General features: G+C 33.0%; 3 protein-coding genes across 10 annotated transcripts; 2 read left to right on the plus strand and 1 right to left on the minus strand.

The window, feature by feature from the left end:
- Positions 1-2,394: 2,394 nt before the first annotated feature.
- On the plus strand, positions 2,395-9,934 carry LOC111293168 (cellulose synthase A catalytic subunit 2 [UDP-forming]). The gene is made up of 14 exons (XM_022885937.2): positions 2,395-2,860; positions 4,120-4,315; positions 4,400-4,626; positions 4,747-4,849; positions 4,933-5,116; positions 5,282-5,548; positions 5,685-6,030; positions 6,191-6,328; positions 6,851-6,976; positions 7,069-7,281; positions 7,365-7,635; positions 7,745-7,941; positions 8,039-8,389; positions 8,866-9,934. The coding sequence occupies exons 1-14, from the start codon at positions 2,780-2,782 to the stop codon at positions 9,448-9,450; spliced, it is 3,285 nt and encodes a 1,094-aa protein (XP_022741672.2). The 5' UTR covers positions 2,395-2,779; the 3' UTR covers positions 9,451-9,934.
- A 1,109-nt stretch (positions 9,935-11,043) lies between these two features.
- LOC149516324 (uncharacterized) lies at positions 11,044-11,679 on the plus strand. Its single transcript, XM_089766350.1, has one exon. It carries the CDS (start codon positions 11,116-11,118, stop codon positions 11,467-11,469), a length of 354 nt encoding a protein of 117 aa, XP_089622476.1. The 5' UTR covers positions 11,044-11,115; the 3' UTR covers positions 11,470-11,679.
- A 2,467-nt stretch (positions 11,680-14,146) lies between these two features.
- Positions 14,147-24,174, minus strand: LOC111291973 (uncharacterized). 8 transcript variants are annotated; one of them, XR_016345508.1, is made up of 15 exons: positions 23,436-24,174; positions 22,892-22,970; positions 22,688-22,744; positions 22,055-22,110; positions 20,967-21,198; positions 20,539-20,625; positions 20,370-20,447; positions 20,139-20,222; positions 19,912-19,976; positions 19,646-19,841; positions 19,455-19,543; positions 18,637-18,751; positions 18,185-18,267; positions 16,741-16,872; positions 14,147-14,442 (listed from the first exon to the last, which is right to left on the minus strand). XR_016345508.1 is itself a non-coding variant. In XM_022884129.2 (13 exons), exons 1-13 carry the CDS (start codon positions 23,984-23,986, stop codon positions 18,232-18,234), a joined length of 1,722 nt encoding a protein of 573 aa, XP_022739864.2. In that variant the 5' UTR covers positions 23,987-24,174; the 3' UTR covers positions 18,023-18,231. The 8 variants fall into 8 exon arrangements, 3 of the variants coding, with proteins under 3 accessions (XP_022739864.2, XP_022739861.2, XP_022739863.2); XR_016345510.1 differs by having other exon boundaries at positions 14,324-14,442; positions 16,741-16,860; XR_016345507.1 differs by lacking the exon at positions 14,147-14,442 and adding an exon at positions 16,182-16,498.
- Positions 24,175-24,721: the final 547 nt, after the last annotated feature.

The raw sequence follows: 24,721 nt of genomic DNA on the forward strand, positions 1-24,721 counted from the left end.
AAGAAAGCACTTTTTTTAGTTTAAATAATTAATCTTGATGGGACGCAATTAAATTAGGGCAAAAACTTGCTCAGATCAAGGACCCCATCATCACATGTCTTACCACGTGGCATGTTTCAAGACAAGACCACTTGGCCAGGGCTTATAATTAAAGCGAACGAGCTCCATTTCTTTTTCATTTTTTTCTTTTTACTTTGGGATCATACAATAATAATTTCCCCAAATAGATTAAAAAGTCATTAACGAATTGATACTTCTCTTCTGCCTTTGAATTCACGTTGTGAAAACAAAGCAAATCAGAAGAAAAATGCTTATGCCCTAAAAGGGTTAAAAGGGGCCAATTACACATCTCCAAGTGTGTTAGTTAATGATCACAAATCCATAGATCATAAAGCTTTGGGGATTACTTTTCCTTTTTTTAGGGTTGAGATCAAAGCTTAATACAAATATTTGTGGGCAAAATGCACATTGATGATGTAATCATAAAAAAGACTTACAATAAAAAATAAAAGGGAAGGAGGCTAATTGCTCCACCGACAGCCTATAAGCACATGTGGCATGAGAAGCACAGTTACTGCCCATCTATCATGAAAATGACTTGATGTGGAAGCCCACACCCAAAAACAAAAGTGACTTTCTTTATCATTAAATTTTAATAAAACTAAACTAAACATTTTCCTTTAAAATATTTTTGTTTTAATATTTGCACAGAGGTTTTTGTCGGCTGCAGATGTCATGGTTGTGCTGTTAGGATAATTGAATCCATGAGTTAGGGTGATGAGCTTACCTCCCTTCTATTATTGTCTGATGCTGACTTTGAAAAATTAATTGATGAAAGCTGAATTTGCAATTTTAGGTGAATCACACTCCAAATCTAAGTTTGACAGACAACTAAAAACTCTGGTTTTGCAAAATAAATATATATGTATATTGTCTAAATTATGAGCTTTGGCATTGTTACAAAATGAGTTTCATTGCTCTTCTGTTCTCTTGATTCATTCTCAATGATAATATATTATAAATGCATAAAATCAATTAGATTTAATAATATAATAATATAAATATAATAAGAATATAAAATAAAAAATAATATAACTTAAAATTTTAATAATAATTATATTTAAATTTAATAAAATAAAAAATTTATTTTATATTTTTATATTAACATAAATCAAAATATATAATTTTCAAATAAAATATAATATAAATATGTAAATTTTAATATTTGATATTATATAACTACACAAATCATCAAATTTAAAATCAATTACCCAAAACAATATAACTAGTAATGAAATTTTTTTGTATTTTCAAGTAAAAGTTAGAGATGGCAGAAGATTTTTCCCAAATTACTAAACGTGTCAATGATGTTGAAGATTTCTGTGGCCCCCTCTTTTTTTCTTTTCGAAGTTTTCATTCTGGCATAGGTATGGACATTAATGAGGACAGGGGGACATTTATGTTCCAAAATTATTTAGAAGCAGTGAGCTCTGAATAATCAGAAAATATATATAATTTGTTGATATGATGGGAAATTGCTGTTTTTTTTCCTTAAAATTTTATGGTTTAGATAATGATATTTTTTTAATAATATATATCATATTGAATTATACAAGAGAGATAAAAACGCCTCTTTCAATTTATATCATCGTATTGGATTACATAAAAAAGGACTCTTTTAAACGATGAAGACTTGTAGTAACAAATAGAAGATATTTTCAAAGGTACTCTCAATTTCTCTCCTTTTTTTTTTTTTGTTTTTTGGGTAATAAATATAAAATAAAAGTTCAATTTTCTGACAAAAATTTAAAACCAGAAGTATAAAAAAAAATCCCAAAAAACAAACCTAGGAAAAAGGGTTAAAAAGAAGAAGAACCAACCAGATCTGAAACCACTCCACCTCCCAAAATCCTCAACAGTCAAAAACAACTCAACAGTCAAAACAATCCGTACGACTACGTTCTAAAGTCATAAACAGTGAAAAATTAACAAATATCCTTTTTTAATTTATATTAAAGAAAATAACACTAAAAAAATGCTAATTACTATAATAAAAATTAAAAAAAAAAAGGATATAGGATGTAGGATCTGCTCACGCGGCGCACATCATGCTTTATTATTATTATTTTTTTTAACAACCTGCCAGTTTGCGCGTTTTCTGATTTCACTCACTCAAACCAAAAAAAAAAATCCTTGAAATTTTTAAACTAAAAAATAAAATAAATAATTTTATTTTTAATTAAAATCTGTCCGCCAACTGTGGTGGGGCAACACTCCAGCGCCACCGTCCTTTTCTGGACCCCACCATATTTGCTTGCCTTTTTCTCTTTTTTTTTTTTGGCTATCTTCTTTCTCTCTCTAATGAGATGTGTTCTGTCTGTCATCTCTTTCATTGTGACGCGTCCGCATTTCAACATTCTCGTCACTCTTTTTCTCTCTAAAAAACTTCTTATTTTTCATCTTTTCTCTCTCTCAAATTGCCATTTTAGATTGAGACCAAACCAGCCAGGTTACAGAACAGACTTGGCTTGCTTCTCAATCCAAAAACCCTCACCCTTTCTCTTCGTTGCCTTTGGCTTTTCCTTTTAATTTTGTTATTATATCGTTATACCGTCAAAGGCTTCTCTCTCGCAATAGGTTTCCTGTGATGGGAGGTGAGGGGACCAAAATTGGATCTTTTCAAGGAACTTGGTAGTACTGAGACTTCATTTCATTCGCTGAAGAAGAGACCGAGTTTTTCTTAGTTGGGTTGTTCTTGTTTTTGTTGCTATACTGAGTTATGGACACTGGAGGTCGACTCATTGCTGGTTCTCACAACAGAAATGAGTTTGTTTTGATAAATGCAGATGAAAATGCAAGAGTAAGACACTCGAAATCTCAAAAAAAAAAAGGAAAAAAGAGAAAATTTCTCATTTTTGGCTTTATTTGTTAAATTGAGGAGTACCCATATGCTTGTTTTACTGTTTTATGAATTGAGTTTTCCGTTTTGGTGTGTATATATTGCTAGAATATGTGAAAAAGTGGACTTTTTCTGATCCGGGTTTCACTAGAAATGTAACAAGTTAGGGTTTTTTAAGGCTACATTTACACAATTTGGTACCTTTTTCATGCTATTTTGAGCCTTAAATCTCTAAATCTTTTCGTTTACTTTTTTGGGGTTTTCTTCATAGGAGGATACAAATGTTGAGCTGTTCGATTTTTACTTGGTTAATATACATTTCCATAAACATGGTCAATATATCTTGATATAGGTGAAGAAGGACGGTTTTTTTGTTGGTAATTGTATGATTTGTGATTTTAATAGGTGACTAAGATTTATCTTTTGCATTTGAGGTTTCGTGTTCCTTTTGTTTAGATTCTGGGAATTTGGCATGATTTGGAAGAAAGCATACGATTCTGATTATGGTGTACATGTTGGTCATACCAAATTGTTGAATTTTTAGAAATTTACAAATGAATGTTGTGAATTTATTGGAAATGCTGAGTGAGCTCTGCATTTGTTGGAAATATTGATATAAATTTTTAATGAAGTAGCTTATAACATTTTTAATCCTTTCAGGATCCTTATGCATGTATGGTTTAAGCTATTGAAAAACATGTTAATTAATTCCTTCCTCTCATCCTCTTTCGTTTCTCACATGTTAATTAATTCCTTCCTCTCATCCTCTTTCGTTTCTCTTCTCTTTTTGTTCTTTGTTTCTATAAACCCGCAACACTCTCAGAAAGGAGGAAATGAGGAAGGAGGCTGGTTCTATAAAGCTATAAGCATCAAATGTGGATAATTAGAAAAATTAGCATGGAAGTGAAGAAAATAAATTCCTCATATCTGTAGGTTTATTTTATTTGTGAAACCTTGTCTTGTTTTCAAAATATTGCATGGTAAATGGAAATGGAAATGAAAATGATGGTAGTTTTGATTGGTAACTAATCAAGGTTTGATGTAATTAGCTAGTTAGCTTCTTGTACATTAAACATTTGTGAAATTCAGTGATAACTATGTTCCTTCATGGGTGTGGAAATAGAGCATTCATCAGTGATTTTAGTTTTTGATGGATTTGTTGTTGTCACATTTAATGATCTGGTGCTGATGGTACTCTTTATGGTTGTGGTCTGTATCAGATAAAGTCTGTGCAAGAATTGAGTGGGCAAACATGTCAGATCTGTGGGGATGAGATTGAGATTACAGTGGACAGAGAGCCCTTTGTTGCCTGCAACGAATGTGCTTTCCCTGTCTGCAGACCCTGCTATGAGTATGAGAGAAGAGAGGGAAACCAAGCTTGCCCTCAGTGCAAAACCAGATACAAACGAATCAAAGGTGAGATTGTTACTGCAATATTTGGTCTACATTCGCAGCCAAAAAGTACTTACCAATGTCCCTAACTTGTGATGTAAACTGCAGGCAGTCCTAGGGTTGAAGGTGATGAGGAAGAAGATGACATAGATGATCTGGACAATGAGTTTGACTATGATGCATTGGATCCTCAACAAGTTGCTGAGGCTATGCTCACTGCACGCCTTAACACTGGCCGTGGTTCCCATCCTTATGCCTCTGGAATGCCCGCAAACTCAGAGCCAGATTCTTCTCCTCCTAGCTCTCAAATTCCTCTCTTGACCTATGGTGAGGAGGTTAGTCTATCTTCTCATTTCTCCATTTACACATATTTAGAGTTCCAAATTACAGATGCACTGTGTTTTTACACTTTACTGCACAAACAATAGTTGCATTATAACATTGCTTTTATTTAGGGTTCGGAGATTTCTGCTGATCATCATGCCCTCATTGTACCCCCGTTTATGGGTCACGGAAATAGAGTTCATCCAATGCCTTATACTGATCCATCCGTACCTTGTAAGTCATTATCCTTCTGTTGGTAACCTATTTTCAATAAATTGTCTCTCTAGTCTCGAACCTTAGTGTTTCTAATGCTGCAGTGCAACCTAGAGCAATGGTTCCTAAGAAAGATATAGCAGTATATGGTTATGGAAGTGTCGCATGGAAGGATCGGATGGAGGAGTGGAAGAAAAGGCAGAATGACAAACTTCAAGTAGTTAAGCACGAAGGAGGGAATGGTGGAAACTTTGACGGAGAAGAGCTGGATGATGCTGATTTGCCAATGTAAGTGACTGTTTAATGTGTATGGTTTGAATTTTGCTATTAGTGTCTATAAACATTGACAGTTTTTTAAGGCAGATTTGTTTCTGAAATTCTGCACAATGGCATCCCTTGCTTGTACCTGTAGATTAGTTTATTTGTCATTTAACAAGTTGTTTGTCTTTTCAGGATGGATGAAGGCAGGCAACCACTTTCAAGGAAGTTACCCATTCCTTCAAGCAAGATAAATCCATACAGAATGATTATCATACTCCGTCTTGCAATTCTTGGCCTCTTTTTTCACTACAGACTTCTGCATCCCGTCAGGGATGCTTATGGCTTGTGGTTGACATCTGTAATTTGTGAAATATGGTTCGGTGTTTCATGGATTCTGGATCAATTCCCAAAATGGTATCCTATAAAGCGTGAAACATACCTTGATCGGTTATCTTTGAGGTTTGTGTTGTTACCCTGTGTTTACATGATTATTTGACAAATTCAGATTCCCACTTCCACGTTCCACATTTAATTTTCCTTCATGCTATTTTGAATATGGTGCCACTTTCCTTGCTAATTTTACCTTTATGCACAGGTATGAGAAGGAAGGGAAACCATCAGAATTAGCTAGTATAGACGTTTTTGTGAGTACGGTGGATCCAATGAAAGAACCTCCACTGATCACTGCAAACACTGTTCTGTCCATCCTTGCTGTTGATTATCCCGTTGATAAAGTTGCATGCTATGTATCAGATGATGGTGCTGCCATGCTCACATTTGAAGCTCTTTCTGAGACGTCTGAATTTGCTAGGAAATGGGTTCCTTTCTGTAAAAAATTCAACGTTGAGCCCCGTGCTCCAGAGTGGTATTTTTCTCAGAAGATAGACTACCTTAAAAACAAAGCCCATCCAGCTTTTGTCAGGGAAAGGCGAGCAATGAAGGTGTCTGACTTCTTGTAATGCATTATAACATGTGTTCTGTTTGATTTCTTTCATATTTTGAGTTCTCAAAATCATCTGCAGTTTCTAATCAATCTGAGGTTGTATTTAGCAATTATGGTTTTTTGCTTTTGATAGCTTAGTTTGTTATTTGATTATGCAGAGAGAGTATGAAGAATTTAAAGTTAGGATAAATGGGTTGGTAGCCACAGCACAGAAGGTTCCTGAGGATGGTTGGACAATGCAGGATGGAACTCCATGGCCTGGAAACAGTGTTCGTGACCATCCTGGCATGATTCAGGTGAGATGGTGTTGCATTTGACTTGCATTATTTTCTGTCATTATATTCTGAAGTGCTTGTAATTCTGAAGAATGAAAGATGTAGGAAGAACTACTGTAGGGAACACAGGACCTTTAGGATTGATGCAGTCCTTGATGATATGCATCATTCATTGTTACCTTCTCTTAACTATTTCTTTGATTTCTTTTTGGTGGCCATGCACGTGGGACAGACTTGCAGAATTGATGTTTGATTGGGAAATTGGGTTTATTTACATTTTTTGTGATTTGTGAAAGTAGCTCATGATTTAAGACTTGATTCATCTTTGGTGCCTCGTATGTGCATGGCCATATGTTAATCCTACTTCATCTTGTATTTTGAGTTCTCTTATGAGAGATTTTTTTTTGATACACAGTATCCTGGGACATAATTTGTAGGGACTTTCGAGTTGCTTGCTATTTTGATTTAGGGGGTACTGGTATATCTCATTCATTCATTGATGTTCTTATTTGCATAACATAACTAAAATTTATCTTCTGACAGGTTTTCCTAGGTCACAGTGGTGTTCGCGATATTGAAGGAAATGAGTTACCCTGCCTAGTTTATGTTTCTCGTGAGAAGAGGCCAGGGTTTGAACATCATAAAAAGGCTGGGGCCATGAATGCTTTGGTAAGACACAAGTTCTTTGTTTTTCTGTTTCATACTCGTTTGGCAGTTAACACATGGTTTCAAACTTATGAACTTTCATTGTTTGTGTGAAGATACGAGTATCAGCAGTCCTCTCAAATGCTCCTTATCTTCTGAACGTTGACTGTGATCATTATATTAACAATAGCAAAGCACTTAGAGAAGCCATGTGTTTCATGATGGACCCAACATCAGGGAAGAAAGTTTGTTATGTACAGTTTCCTCAAAGATTTGATGGAATTGATCGACATGATAGATACTCAAATCGGAATGTTGTGTTCTTTGATGTAAGCTTATTCCATTTCTTCCCTATTAATTATCTGTTCTTTTCTTTTATCTTTCAAAACCTAATCTCATAAATCTAAACCAGATCAACATGAAAGGATTAGATGGCATACAAGGACCAATATATGTTGGAACAGGGTGTGTTTTCAGAAGGCAAGCACTTTATGGCTATGATGCACCAGTTACCAAGAAGCCTCCTGGCAAGACCTGCAATTGTTTGCCAAAATGGTGCTGCTGCCTGTGCTGTTGTTCTAGAAAGAACAAGAAAACAAAGCAGAAGAAGACGAAGAAGTCTAAGCAAAGGGAAGCTTCAAAGCAGATACATGCTCTTGAAAACATTGAAGAAGGAATTTCAGGTAAGGGCTCCATTATGAGGGGCCAACTGACAGTTCCAGTAATCTTACTATGTTTCTATAGTGTATTTTTAATATAACATTCTAAACTAGAAGTCTGTGTCACTGACAGAGTCAAACTCTCAGAAGTCATCTGAGGTGTCACAAGTAAAACTGGAGAAGAAATTTGGTCAATCTCCTGTTTTTGTGGCTTCTACTCTTCTGGAGAATGGCGGAGTTCCTCAAAATGCAAGCCCTGCATCATTACTGAGAGAAGCAATTCAAGTCATAAGTTGTGGTTATGAAGATAAAACAGAATGGGGGAAGGAAGTAAGTAAAAACTGGAAAATCAATCTGAATACTTAATATAGGCAAGTTGTAATTTATTAATATTCATAATCATCAAAATTTTCAACTTGCAAACCAGGTTGGCTGGATATATGGCTCTGTGACTGAAGATATACTGACAGGATTCAAGATGCACTGTCATGGTTGGAGATCTGTGTACTGCATACCTAAACGACCTGCTTTTAAGGGTTCAGCTCCTATTAACCTCTCAGATCGTTTACACCAAGTTCTGCGTTGGGCTCTTGGATCGGTTGAAATTTTCCTGAGCAGACATTGTCCGATTTGGTATGGATATGGGGGTGGGTTGAAATGGTTGGAACGATTTTCCTACATTAACTCGGTCGTATACCCATGGACCTCCATTCCCTTGCTTGTTTACTGTACCCTTCCAGCTATTTGTCTCCTTACTGGGAAGTTTATTGTTCCTGAGGTAAGAACCTACATTGTCTTGTTTTATGCTTCATACTAACATTCTAAATCTAGCTTTTAGAAAGAAAAGTTTGTTCCTGTTGACTCATTTTGAATTGATATCAAAGCAGTGATATCTGTTTGAAAACTGAAATGTGTCCATGTGCCCATGCCAGCATAATAATTGAAGCTCTAGATGTGTTACTCATTGGTCGACCATGTCACATTATCATGATTTGCATATTTTCGAATTCTCTTTCCTATCTGTCATATGAATTTTTTTTTCTTGTAGGTAGCATTTTTCACTTGCTAACCTCAAAGAAGAGAACTAGGTTGCTTAAGTTAGTTTCTTTGTTGAGTTTTGATTTTTCATTGTAAGCTAGTCCCCACATATATATGGTGGATTGCATTGTTCACTAAGCTATACTCTGTTGACTTTTAACTTCTACTTACTAACTAGGGCCTTGTCTAACATGGAATTCTGACTATCACTTGCAGATTAGCAACTATGCCAGTCTTGTATTCATGGCTCTCTTCATATCAATTGCTGCAACCAGTATTCTTGAGATGCAGTGGGGTGGTGTTGGAATTGATGACTGGTGGAGAAATGAGCAGTTCTGGGTGATTGGAGGTGTTTCATCACATCTTTTCGCCCTCTTCCAGGGTTTACTAAAGGTTCTGGCTGGTGTCAGCACAAGCTTCACTGTGACCTCTAAAGCAGCAGATGATGGTGAATTTTCTGAGCTTTACCTCTTCAAGTGGACAACCTTGTTGATCCCTCCCACCACCTTATTGATCATGAACATAGTCGGCGTCGTTGTCGGGGTCTCGGATGCCATCAATAATGGGTATGATTCATGGGGTCCATTATTTGGGCGGCTATTTTTTGCCTTTTGGGTTATTATCCACCTTTACCCCTTCCTCAAAGGTTTACTTGGAAAACAAGACCGGATGCCAACCATTATTTTGGTGTGGTCTATTCTGCTGGCCTCCATCCTAACTCTCGTGTGGGTCCGAATAAACCCATTTGTCTCCAAAGATGGCCCTGTATTAGAAATTTGCGGGCTGAATTGTGATGACTAGGAGATTGCATGAATAAAGAAACAGCTATGGCTCTTCAGTCATCTCATTTGCAATGGTTGTTGCCAAATTGTTGCAAAATCGATTTGTGTTACTTCTGAGCTGCTGAATGCTTCAGGTTATGTTCCATTTCATGATGAAGCCTTTTTAACACGAGCAAACCAGAAATTTTGTGGGAAGCTAAATTATAGGTTGCGGTTGGTGTTGTAGATATAGAGGGGTGGAGGGCTGACACATTGTTCTTTGTCCTCTTTTTTTTTATTAATTCTTTTATTATATTTTCATGGGTTTTAGGTTTTTTTTTTTGTTATGTATTTATTAATTCCCTGGTCAATTTGGGGGATTAGGTATAGGTGTGTCTCAAAATTTATTACCAATTTATATTTCATTCTATTGTTATAACGTTTCGTCTGGACTCTAGAGTTTGTCCAATGTACGCTCATAAACTGAAGTTATGAATATTATAAAACTGTATTTTGTTCCCTCATGTAATTTGCCTTCATTTCTTTTTCACTTATTTACAATAAATTTTGGCTAATGTGATCAATGCATTACATGAAAGAATTTTGTTTATCTAGTATTTAAAAACATTCAAAGTTAGCTAAATTATTATTTTTATTTGAATTTACCCCCAAAAGTTTCTAAATATTTTCATTAAAAAAAAAAAAACATCGCTATTACGGCGTTATTTTTTTGTCCGTACACCAATTAAGGATTGGTATCGCTTTTTAAGAGTATTGAAATTAACCGAGGTTCATGGAAGTCGAGATGAAGTATTGAATTTTTAATTTTATTTAATTTTATTGAATAAAGTTCGATCTTTGACGGTCTCAACAATTGATTAAAGTTTCAATTTCGTTCTTCCTTGTACCTTCTTTGTAGCCAAATGTAAAGTAAAAAAAAAAAAAAAAAAAAAAGGGGGAAAAATTGCAATACTTGTTATGAAAGAGAAGAATTTTTAGCCACCTTTAGAAAAAGCTGAGTCAATATTTCCTTCAATTGACTTTATAAACCATATTTTTGTCACTGTCAATGAGTCATGATCCATTTCATAGAAAAAAGTGTACGGGCCATATAAAGACATATACCCCAATAAAAATCATCCTATAACTTTGACAAATTCATGATCCAAGGTTCAAAAATCCCCAATCAAAACTTGATCAATCCAGAACAATCAACCATTTGATGGCTGATCATGAAACAAACTTGCAAATTTACATTTACATTGGTCAAAATTTTGATGGGGGTCCTATCTTCATATTCCCAATTAATTTCTTCATTTTGGGAAGACCAAGATTACAAGCAAAGCAACAAGAAGTTAGGGACAAGTTTTTAGGGTGTTTTTCTTGTATGATGAGAAATTAAGTTGAAAAGAGAGTCAACGCTGCAAATAGTCAAACAATCATACGAAGTATTGTGTTTTTGGAGTTGTGTATTAAAATAGAATCGGAAGCATTGGATCAAGATTTTATAAATATTTTATTCGACCATATGATCTTCCTAGCAAACTCCATAGCAACAACGCTGCAGTTTCGTTTTCTTCCTTAACAACTCATACAACACGTACCCTCAAAACGCGCTCTACGCCAACCCCATAAAAGCAAAAAACCGTTCACAAAACAAACCAAAGAAGGAGAAGAAATTAGCCATTGTTTTTGTTGGTTTCCAATGTCGGAATCGAAGTCTTTACTTAAGTTGCAAAGGTTATCGCTGATATCGGACTCGGACATGGCAGCAGCGGCTCAACAGCTGATGCAACTGAGCGATGAAGATAACAACAGTAGCAGCAGTAACAGCAACGGCAATGACAACATCAAAAACAAAGTTAAAGAAAAAATCAAGAGCAAGAGATTCTTTGAACAAAGTCAGGATGAGATAACTTCTGCAAAGATTGAAGAGATTTTTGGGAAAGAAGAAGAGATTTTGAGACCAATTAAGAAGCAGAGGTATCGATTCCTTGAGAGTATTTACAAGGAGACAAAGCCTTTGAAGGTTAGCTATAGCAAGAATTTATGGTATTGAAGAAAACACTAATGGGGTTTCTCTCTAAGATATATTATTAGGCTAATCAAAGGCAAAAAGGAGAATGAAGACTTTTTTTTTTTTTTTTGCCTTGCTTGTTAGGGAGTAGAGCTGAGCTTCTTAAACATCGGGTTTCTTCTGGGTTTGGCTTATAAATCATGATCATGAAGCTTCAACTGACTTTTAATAAATTTTCTGTTTTACCTTTAACTTTTAATTAAGTTTTAGATGGCCCATGTAACTAGATTTAGTTTGTTCAATATTATTGCTTAACAGCTTTCAAGAGTAAGATTGGAAAAATGTCTATGTTTGAGTAAAGGTTAGTTTTTAGATGATTGAACAGAAAAGTTCAGCACAGCTTGGCAATGGCTGCCTTTCCTTTCAGCTGCCATGCACATTCACCTGTCTTTGGATTAATTATCATTTCATGTGGGATCTCTAACTCTAGGTAATTTATTACTGATATCGCATGTGAAAATCTTGACAATGAAATCTTTTGATTTGGGAAGATTTTTTCCCATCAATGTTGTTACTAATGGTTTAATGCCATTAAAGACCGAGATATACGATGAAAGCGAAGCTTTTTTCTTTCTCTGGTGCACGCATGAGAGTGTGAGAGAGATATATTTTAGATTGAACTCAATCTAGTTCAATTAATATAGGGTCCGGGCAGTGCAAAAGAAGTAGTCTTTTACGTACACACAACCGAGAGCTTGACAGATCTTGGCTTCTATTATAGATATTGTTTGCATTACAGGTTCAGCTAGCTTCCTTGATTTTTCTTGGTTAATGTTGCTATTTTATCTTTCTCAAATATTGCTTTTGATGTCTTTCTCTTTACATTATTAACTATGTCTTAATTTGTCCGTTGCAAATTGATGAAGGATTAGAAAATTTCTGCTTGAATGTGTAGAAAATATAAGGAAAATACTTAAGCAGACAGCAGTCACCTGCTTCACCATGAAATCCTCACATACAAACATGTATAATTATTATTATTATTATTATTTAACTTTCTAACAAATACATGTGTGGGATAAGAGTAAAAACCTGTTCTTAGCTATAAAAAAATTAAGACAGTTATTAATCTTAGAATTTATTAGTCATCAATTTGGGGTTCTGTTGTTTTAGGATGAATAAGCAATATCGCATGAATATCCAAAAAATTGCAAATGCATGCATAGAGAAAAGATATATAATTTTTAGTTTCTTTTTATTTTCAAATTTTTATTCTCTAAAAATGGTTTCCCTCCCCCCTCCCTCCCAAAAAAAAAATTTACTAATAAAAATTTTAAACAAATACACAAGAGTTCTATGAAAACAAATGAATCAAATCAAACTTAAGTTATCATGTAACTAGGTTTGCATGTGTGTGTATATATATTTCCTGATTAGAGATTTCAACTTTGAAATTTCTTTTTGAGTTTGTTTTGTTTATAAGATCATGAGTGGGTAAAAGTAAAACCATAGTTAAAAAGATGAAGGAGAGTTAATTATCTTTGAATGTTATATGAATCAAATGAAATATAAAATGTAAATATTTTAAGAGAATCGAAAATAATGGAGCAATAAATCATTGAAAATAAAAAAAAAAAAATTACTTGAGATTCATTCACCTATAAATAAAAGACTTTAATAGATAAATAAATTTGTTGGTGAAGTGAATCATTCCCTTTATAGTAAAAGTAGAAGATGATCTTCTCTCATCTTTAATTTTATGTTAATTGGGCTTAATTGGCTTTTATTCAAATTCATCTGCAAAGCTAATATATATAAGAAGAGAATTTCACATCTACTACACCATTGCTTCATGGTCGGTTTTCAACAAAATGCATTAGATAACACATTTTAAAATTCACTTAAAATAAATTTTCAATCAAAAAGTGTTAAATAAAATAAGTAGATATAGACTTACTCATCACTTAATACAAAAATGTTCAATAAATTTTTCTTATAAATTTTTTTGAATTATTATCTGCAATGAAAATAAAGCTAAGATAAAATTATAAATTTTCAAAATTCAATATTTTATAGTTATCAAAGAATATATTTATATTCAGTATTTAATCAATAATAAAATTTCAAATTTTAATATTTTATAGTTATCAGAGAATATATTGTTCTCAAATTATTATATTTCCCCCCACCAAATCAAAAATACAAAGCCCAAACAAAAAAAAAAAAAAAATTGGGTTTGTTGGGTTTACCTTATCTATTTGCGGAAAAAAAAGAGTTATTACCTTTGTTATATATGCATCTCCTTCTATTTCAAATCAAATATCTTATTGCGAAAAAGATGAAAAAAAAAAAAGTTTAAGAATAAATTATGTAACTTTTGGTATTTACTCAGATTATAAAAGGTTGAAAAATAAAATGATTAAAAGATTATGTAATGAACATTCGATTTAGAATAAAATACAACAATATAAAAACTTTGGCTTGATGCGCAATGGCCCATCAAGAAATGATGAACAGCAAAAGTTACATGTAATATATGAATATATCAAGCAATGTTGGCCGAAATAGCCTTTCGCTTCATGCTTCAAACATGAATTCTTCTGGAACTTGAATATATTTTAATGGTCCCTCGAGATATGATCAATAATAGAACTTAAATACTTACAATTGAACCATTAAAATCGATCGATTCAAACAATTGAAACAAAAATTATATATACAATCGATTCAATATTCGATTCAATTATTATAATTTTAGTTATTACTCTGATATCGAGCTTTTTCAAAGCTTTTATGATCCGAAAGTCTACTAAATCTTCTTCTCCCACGAGATAAAATGATCAAACAAACAGCTAGTTGCCTAGATAAACAACAAAAGATTAGCCCTTTTGGGGTGTAGGAGGTGTAGCTTGTTGGCTTCCTTCATTATACCATCGGTTGCTTCGCAAGCCTGGTGACTGACCTTTTCCTTATTGTTTGCTTCGGAAGCCGGTTGAATAACTTTTCCTTTACCTTCTGCTTACAACAAAATACAAATATAAATCAAAATCAATTTGCTCAATATATAAAAAGGATGCACACTAACACATATAATTTCATTGTCTCATTTATTTTGACTAAATTATCCATTTAATATGATATAAAATAAACATATGTAATGAATTAATTAAATTTTACGATATTAAATACGAAGTAATGAATTAAAATTTATAATCGATATATAAAGGAAATTGTAATAGCATAATGCCCCTTTTTCAACTGGAATGGATGTGTATTGTTACTCAAATATCATGTATATGTATCGATCGAGTTTACCTTTAATATATATATATATATATTTATAGAAAATTTGATGGTGTACGTGTACCAGGGTTTCTTGGGTCCGGAGGTGGACAATTAAAAACGAGTTGGCAATGTAATTGACAGATGAAACTTTCAGGCATCAAACAGTATTTTGTGTTAAGAATGTGGGTCCTGCACCATTCCTTTACACCAATTAAAGGCCACAGGTCTTACTCCTTTTTTTACTAAGTCCTAAATAAATAAATAAAAAAGGGGTTGTGTTTTAGGAGTGGATGAGAGTGTGGCGTCGAAAACTGAGAGGAAAAAAGAAGAAAAGGAAAGTCAGAAAAATAAAGATAAAAGTGAAAAAGAGAGGTAGTTGAATGAAAATTGATTTATGATTTAATTGAGTTAAAATTTTATCAAATAAGATTATGATTTAGAATTTTATATTTTGAATGAAAAAAATCAAATTTGAAGTTTTTTAAGAATAAATCTAATTTATTGAATTATTCATTTAGTGAAATTTTTTTAATTTTAATTCTAATAAAAAAAATTTTATATGTTTATTATTTGATAATAAAAATTATTTTTGATAATTTGTGCTTTTTATCTTCTATACGGAAGGAATTTTTACATAAATTTTAATGTGTTTTATTTTTTTATTATTATTAATTATTGATTATTGTTATTATTATAAGTTTATTACATATTGCTTTTACGTTGATGCATTTGTCATTTCATGCCGAACACTTTGTCCCACAATCTCGCATGCAACGTGGGTTAGCTGTTCCTTGTGTCTTAGCTACTTGAACCACGTTTGACGATATTAAGGAACACAAAAACAACCTCACAAGGACAATTTTCTCCACCTTTTCTCCCAAAAAAAAAAAAAAAAACACTTTCATTTACTTGTTCCCATTTTTTAAAAGATGTCCAAACTTTTCGAGTGCTCGATTAAATTCTAATTCAAAGAAAATTAATTAAGTACTTGAATTATTGTCTAATTTTTTCAAAAGAAGAAAAAAAAGAAAAAGTAAATTGCTAAGTGAAGGTTTGATTTATATATCATGAATCTTTCTAAATTTACTTAACGTTTCTCCTTAAAGATCTCCAGAAATTGCTCTTTCTTTCTTTTTAATTAGAAGGTCAATCTATCTCAAAACTTTTGCTTTTTTTTTAGAGCCAAACGTATGTATCTATTTTACAACTTTGATTATCAACATGTCATCACTTTATAATTACTTTTTTAAAAAATAAATGTCATATTTTATATATGCACCATATTTGGATTTTAATTTTTTGTACATATCATATTTGAATTTTTGTACATATCAACAATAGAACTTAAATGCTTGCAATTGAATCAGCCATTAAAATTAATTGATTTAAATGATTGAAGCGAAAATTATACTTAATATTGATTCAACATTCGATACGATTATTATAATCTTATTTATTACTCAGAGATTGAACTCTTTCAAAGCTTATATGATCTGAAAGTTTACTACATTTTCTTCTCCCCCAAGATAACATGATCAAACAACAATTAGTGGCCTTGATTAACAACTAATGATTTACCCTTTTGGGGCATAGGAGGTGCACCTTGTTGGCTTCATTCATGATGCCATTGGTTGCTTCGGAAGCCTGTTGAATGATCTTTCCCTTTTCCTTATGCTTACAACAAAATGCGAATATATAGCAAAATCAATTTGCTCAATATATAAAGTGGATGCACACTAATACAATATAATTGCATTGTCTCATTTACTCTAACCCAATTATCCACCTAATACGACATGAAATAAGTGTAAGTAATGACTTAATTAAATTTTACAATATCAAATACGAAGTGATGAACCAACATATATAATCAATATATAAGTAAAATAGTAATAGCATAATGCTCATTTTTCAACTGGAATGGATGTTTATTATTTATTCAGATATCATATGTATGTATCGATCGAGTTTACATTTTAAAATATATATATATATATATATATATAAATAGAAAAATAGATGGTTTACCTGTACCAGCGTTTCTTCAGTTGGAAGGACTTAATTCCGGAGATGCGCATTTATAAAAGAATTGGCAATGCAATTGACAGAAGAAACTTCCAGGACACAAACAGTACTTTTCCCCACAATCTTGCATACAATCTGAGTTAGATGTTGTATGTGCATTAACTATTTGAACAACGTTCAACAACATTAAGGAAAACAAAAGCAGCCTCACAAGGGCAATTTTCTCCATCTTTTCTCAAAAAAAAAAGAACACCTTTTACTAGTTCCTTTTTTTACAAACTTTTCGAGTACTCCGTTAAATTCTAATTCAAAGAAAATTAACAGAATACTTGGATTATTGTCCAATTTTTCCAAAAGAAGAAAAGAAAAGAAAAAGTAAATTGCCAACATCTTATGAAAATAGAAGTTTGATTTTTATATCATGAATCTTTCTAATTTATGTAACGTTTCTCCTTAAAGATCTCCAGAAAATGCTCTTTCTTTTTCTTTAATTAGGTTAATCCATCTCAAAACTTCTGATTTTTTTTTTTTTTGGAGCCAAAATTATGTATCTATTTTACAACTTTGATTGTCAACATGTCATCATTTCACATTTTATAGATGCACCATATTTGGTATTTGGATTTTTTTGTTTTTTTGTACATACCATATTTGGATTTTATAACTAACGAAGATTTAAGAAATAGAAATAAATTAAAATTTAAAACTTAATTCAATTTGTTCGTACAATTATCATATATATATATATATAATTTTATAGCATCCAATCATGTATTATAAAATAGAAAAATCCACGGTGTCACGAAGGACATTATAGGTTTTACATATATTTTAATGGGTTTAAGACAAACAGATAAACTGGTTTACAATAGAGGAAACAAATAAATTGAAATAAAGCTACTCACGTCGAGTTCATAAAATTTCTCCTTAAAAAGGATTAAATAAAATAAATTCAAGTAAAGCTATTTATGTTAAATTCACAGAGTTTCTCATTAGTAGTTAAATAAAAAAAAAAAAACATAAAGCTGATTAAATTATCCTTATCTAGCAATTTCAAAATAACAATAATATATATAGTAAGAAAGATCAACTTGCTTGTCCTAATTTTACTTATCTCTCATTTTTTAGATTTATTAAAATCAAAAATTAAAAAATATATAAAACTTTTTTAATTTTTATGCTATATAAGATGATTCTTCCTTTTATATATATATACACACACACACACGCAGATTGCTTTTGACTACAATATGACCCATTTGGCGGCAACCAACTGACAACGATGTTGAATAGCGATGGCATTGGTTATGGAAATTGCCAACAATAATTAAAATTCAATCACTAAAAAAAGTGTAAACAAATAGCATTATCTTACATTTAGGTCATTGTGTATGATTATAATAAAAATTCTAAACTCAGAACAAAACGAGTTCAGATATAAACCTACCGTCCATCAATCCAGACATGAGAACCAATCCTGCGAGCCAATGTTGTTCAACCCTTAAACCTCGCCTCATACTCGTGGGGTTGCTGCAAGAGTTCATGAATTTAATAAATACCAAAATTACTCCCCTAAAACGTAGAACCAGAGATCCCTAGACCAAAGTGAACACCAGAAAACATACTTGACTAAACCTAACTATCAGGAATTGGTAGTAACTCCTTCACTGTATCTGTCCTTAATTATCCCTAAAGATGCATATGACCATTGCTAGGTGATAGTACCAACTAGTTTAACCTGGTTAGTCTGAATGATAAATTAGAGAACAAGGTCAATTCAAACTTCAGTAAGGATTAACGAGACCATGAAAGCCTAAAGGATTTGACTGAAAAAGGATGATGAATATATTTGGTTCTGTGCAAATGTTTGAAGTATGTCAGGGTGGAAAACACATTTACCATAAATAAAGCTGATATTGATCTGCCTGCAAACCATCTCATGTGCATTGAACGTTGAACTTTAGCCGCTGCATCTGCCGAGTCAAATTGAAGATAGACATAACCAGCACTGTTTCTGTAGAAAAGATAAAAAAGTGTTACAAGAAAAACATTTTCCATTAAACTGCAGTTGGGAAATGAAAAAGCAAATCCTTATTTCATCATAAAAGTTCATAACAATTTTCAGTTATTAATAAAATATGAATTGGTAAATCAGACAAGTTAAAATGAAAAAGCCTGAGAATGCTTTAGAATACAAGTCACTGATTGGCACCGAAAGATGTGAGTTAAGCATGATGAAATGACCACTTGCAGTATGTAAATTCTTCTCCTACCTTGTAGAAAAGAAGGTCAACTACCACCAGATATAGACCATGCATAATCGCCATAACTTGCACATGTCTAAATAGTTTCTTAAAATAATACTAACAGATTAATAGACATAAAAGATGTGACCATCCCCTTGCATTAGATAATTCCTATATATCCAGTCTATGAAGAACCTGATTGATGGAGACACCATTGATAGCCATTCAAAATGGGAACTCAATTATTAATTTATAGGTTAATAGAGTTATCAAGTAAAGCAAACCAAAGCATAGATCGACAGAACTTTCCCCTTGTACAACATAGATACACCATTTGCTCTTTGTTAATAAACAATAAAGAATAGCTATAAAATATACTTATACACATTTCGAGAGCATAATGATGAAGCTAACTACAAAAAAAAACAGCTGTAAAAAATTAGTTTATCCAATTGACAGTGTAATGCTTACTTGTCCACATAAATATGCTTCACCCTGCCATATTTACTGCATTCTTCTTCAACATCCTCTTTAATTTCCAAATCAAAATCTGGTTCCGTCTGCAATTCAACTTACAGAAAATCACTACGCGGTAAAAGGAAGGAAAGGAGACAAAAAGTAACAAGGAAATAGCATGTTTAGAACAGAAAAAAATTTCAAACCTCAGTTGCAGGATCAAACATATTCTTCAACAGCAAACATCCACTGGACTGTCCAATAGGATCAAGGGCTGTAGTAGACATGACTGGAGGTAGAACTGGTGCTGGATATGCACGTAGTCCATTGACAGGTAATGTAGCAACCTGTGGATTTGGAGCTGACCCATTAAGGAGGGGTACTCCCAGGGAGCTTGTAATACTGTAAATCTATTACATTAGATACATAATATGATTAAACTAGAAAGGACTATTTGAAAGTACAAACCAACCTTGTCGCAATACCAGAGCGATCCAGTTTCTGCATAAGTGATGCTCTCGATTGAGCATTCAAAGACTGGATAAAAGATACAGGAACCAATTAAGCAGAAAGAAGAAGAGCAAGGGAAAAAAAAAACAATTCGTAAGCAACTACTATTAGAATGAGACAAACTCGGAACAAATCTATAAACACCAATATTCATTAAATACCACTATAATAATATGCATTTTAACTCACCAAGCCACCACCCTCATCATCATCAAAGTCCACAGATTTTGCTGCAGTATCTTGGATACCAACATGATCAGTAACAGATGAAACCTATATGCAAATTTAAACACAAAGATGTTAATTTGGAAGACTACAATAAAAAGACAGTTATAGTCACAGAAGAACAAACACACAACTGATACTGAAATTAGACTACTATAACGTAATGCTACAAGTTCATAAAATTAACAAGCCTACCTTAATGGTTCGACCAGCAATCTCCAGTTTTCCATTCATTGCACTTTGAGCTGCTTTTGCATGCTCAAGTTGTGCAAACTGTAAAAACAAAAGGCAAACAAGAACATGCATAATTATGACTATACAGGAAAATAGACATTATAAACTCAAGTCTTCAGCTATAACTAACCTGAACAAACCCAAAACCTTTGCACTGCCCAGTCTCAAGGTCAAGCGGTAGTTGCACAAGCTCCATGGGACCACAGGGTTCAAATATCTGAGCCATTAACATAAGATGAAAAAAGGGCTTGAAATGAAAATAATGTACCTTTAAATAACAACAATGACAACAATAAAACAGGATAATATCAACATGGAAAAAAGTTGAAGTAAAAAAAAGACATCTCCAACACATTCATGAAACTCCTTCCAAACTATTTCCTAAGCAACTACTTCTAGAATTTGCTTCATCCACAATTTTTCTTTTAACAACAATCCAGTCAGCAATTAAAAAGATAGTTTATAGAACATCAAAAAATAAATGATTAACAGTCATTGATAAACCAAATCAAATAATAGTAACTTCTAATTCAGCTGAAGAGATAATGGTCATATTACCTGTCTAAGCTGAATTTCTGTCATATTGAAGTGCAAGTTCCCCACATATAATTTTCTATCAACAGCTCCATATGGTCCAGCAACACCATCTGCGGCTGCACCAGAAGTATTGGACTGAACAAGATTCTTTTCAGCTTCTGAAGGTTTAACCATCACAGGTTGACCAAGAAGCAATTGACCAGACAAGGCTATCGCCATTGGCACAGACATCACATCGTAAAACTCAATATACCTGCAATTTTATCAGTGACTGTAATTAGTTTCTCTAAAAATATGAGGGAAAAAATTACAATCAAAACTTACAAAGCATATAGCAAAGAGATCTAGGGAAAGAAAAACTGTAGTGAAGAGGGCTCATGCTGAGTTATCTTTTGTTGAATCTGATGGCTCATGCAGTAAAAAAAGTTAGCTCAGCATAACAAGATTAGAAAATCAGAATAGATATCATACACCACAATAATCAAACAACACAAAAAGATTCGAAAAGGAGGTCAAAAGATTGGCATGTCATTTTCAACATCAACAAAAAGCAAAAGCTGGGGACGGCACCACCTTATCGCTTAGATTATACTCATAGAACAAAGATATCAGAAAGAACTCAGAAAACTACCAAAATTAACAATGAAGTATCAAGAAAACATCCCTCTTTCTTTCAACCTCAACAACCACAAAATTTAAAAAGAATATAGTAGAAGAAAAAGAAAAAGCCTAGCAGGGAGTGGCTAGTTGTTAAGAAAAAACCACTTTTAGATTAAACTGTTTGTAGTATCATTAAATCCTTATCAGAACCACTAGCAAGTTAAGAATTGGAATAAGGAACCCATGTTTATAAGTTGCCTTTAATGCATAGAAAATTCAAAGTAGAAGAGCGGAGGGAGAAGAAAAAAATTCAGGTTTATGTCATCTACCTTGTGAACGCAGCATGAATTGATTAAACATGAGTGCTATTTCCATCATCCCTCATCATTATCGCATTGCTAGTGCATTTAAGAATACAGTTAAACTTGATTCTTGAAAACGAAGATGCTAATACTTATTTCACAAGACAGCAAAAGAAAGTATAACTTTGTTCACATAAAGGCACATACCCAACTCCCTTTGATCGTCTTGAATTCCTATCCATGATCAGTCGAACATCCCTCACCTGGAAGTAATTAAGGGAAACAAAAAATTTGAGTTCAAACAGAAAATAATAACCTCAAAACATTAAATTTACGGGGAGATTCCAGACTTTCAAGCTTCCTGATGAAACACTTATCAAGGGGTGTCTGCAAGATTCTATTGTTCAACACATGTGCTTTTAACTCACCCCACATATATAGTATGTTGAGACACAACAAAGTCATAATACTACTTGTAACTGAAGGCAGAGGAGCACATACTGCAAGAGGAAGCAGATGTATCTCAATAATATGCATTCAAATCATTCTAAACATTGTTTTATGCATTAACTTATGGTTATTATCAGAAATGTATAAAGATACAAATGAATTTGAAAAAAAATTGCAGACTATGAAAAATGAGATTGCAACATACTAGAAATCTTAATAACGAGTGTTTTAATGGAGATAATCCTAGTATTTCAAATGTCCTTTCATCATTCCATTAAAATTTTTCCAAACCAATTAAGGTGAAATCCAGGCATACTTGAAAGAATGGTGTAGAAATTATGGTACAACCTTCATACAAGAAATAAAATACCCATGTTAAACCTGACTAACCTTGCCTGCTTTTGAGAACAATTCATAGATATCTCTCTCAGTTGCTTTTAGAGGCATCTGTCATCAAGCAATTCAAGGTGAAGAATAACTAATAATTAGTACAAATGAAAAAAAATGCAAGTTTATACACACATAAATATAACATTAATGCCTAATAATCCTTTGAAGACGAAAGCAAAAGACCAAAAAGGACAATGCATCTACCTGGTAAGCAAAAACAGTTCTCTGGTCCCTCTCAGGATCAGCTTCAGGCTCCACTACCTCTTTCTTCTCCTTAAATCTTCTGCAACATCCATATTCATTAAATAATTTAGAATACCACAAAAATCATGCTCTAAAAATAACAAGTCTGCACAAATCTATAACAGCTTGCCATCCACATCATAGCAAAAATATGCATCCAAATGGCACATTAGTTATATCACTCTAAAGCACAAAACTAACTAAGAAACCCTCCCTTCCCATTTCTTCCCTTATCAATCACTCAAATAAACAAATTCTTGACCATCAAAAAATAGCATGAACTTCATCCCCAAGGGGACACCTGAACAATGAGCACCCCCACCATGTTTTTTGAACTTGCTTAGATCATGTCAAAGACAACACAATGCAAATATATATTTAATTGAATTCAGCAATCCTTTAGTCATCTCTACAATCAGCACAAACATACCAAAAGTCCCACATTGGTGATCGAAAATTCATTTTGCGCATATACTTTACAAGAAAATTAATGATAAAAGGATACCTGCTATCTCTGATGTCAATTTCACGTTCTCTCTCCCGCTCCCTCTCTCGCTCGCGATCACCCTCGTGCCTCCTTGACCTACTGCTGCTTCTCTCTCTCCTCTCTCTCTCCCTTTCCTTCTCCTTCTCCCTCTCCCTCCTCTCTCTCTCCTTTTCCCTCTCTCTCCTCTCCCTATCCCTCTCTTTCCCCTTATCCTTATCCCTATCTCTCCTTTCTCTGTCCCTTTCCTTTTCCTTTTCCCTCTCTCTACTGCTCCTCTCTAAATCCCTATCCCTCTCTCTCTCCCTTTCCCTTTCTCTATCGCGGCTGCTTCTACGCCGATCCTTATCCCGATCTCGGTTCTCCTCGTCGTCCTCATCGCGGCCGCCTCTCGATTTCTTGCTGGTGCTCTTGCCTTCATTATCCTCTTCCTCTCTCTCGCCATCCCTCTTCCTATAGCTTCTCTCGCTCTTGTCTCCCGATCCTCCTCCGTCTTTCTTCTTCTTCTTCTTCTTCGAATCTTCCTGCTCTTCCACGGTTTTTTCTAAATACTCGTACTCGTCGAAATCCATTATCCTTCTTTTTTTAAATTCGAAGATTTCAGCTCTTTTTCTTCAAGGCATTTGAATTAGGAACCTTGAAGAAATCAATTGCAGGGATAGTGCTCGGAAAGTTAGGGTTTTGTTGAGGTTTCGATTGAGGGGTTTGGCTGTTGGGGCTTAGGTTTGTTTAATTTTGGTCCTCGAAATTTGGGAAGGGTGCTATTGGAACAAAGTCCGTGGGTTTTAAAGAGAATTTGCTAAGAAATTTGCAGCTAGATGTACTAAGGTATAAATTTTATAATTTAATTGAATGGTCGAAATTTATCATTAATATGATGTGGTTTTATTTTTATTTTTTAATTTTAAAATAAACTTATCATTATATTTTAAATTTTGAAATAATTAAAAAAATATTTATTGAAAATTTTATTAAAAAACTATTTTATATTAAATAGTGGGTAGTTTTTTAAAAATTAAATGAATGTAACTTTTAATTTTAAAAAAGTAAAATTAAATAAAAAAATCTAAATTTTTATAATAAATAACATTTATACCATTCATTTTATACGTTTACTAATACTTAATTAGAGTTTTTCCTTTTTTTTGTCAATCCTTATTAACTCTGTGACACAAACTCATAAATTTTATAACTTATAAATAATAAATATATATATATATGAATTTAAGGAAAGCTCTTCGATTGAAAATTTGTTTTTCTAAATAATAAAAAAAAAGGTGTATATGCATCACCCCTTTAATCTTAGA

The sequence above is a fragment of the Durio zibethinus genome, chromosome 10 (assembly GCF_047325235.1).
Source record: "Durio zibethinus cultivar Kanyao isolate XHJ-2024 chromosome 10, ASM4732523v1, whole genome shotgun sequence".
Classification (NCBI taxonomy): Eukaryota; Viridiplantae; Streptophyta; class Magnoliopsida; order Malvales; family Malvaceae; genus Durio; species Durio zibethinus.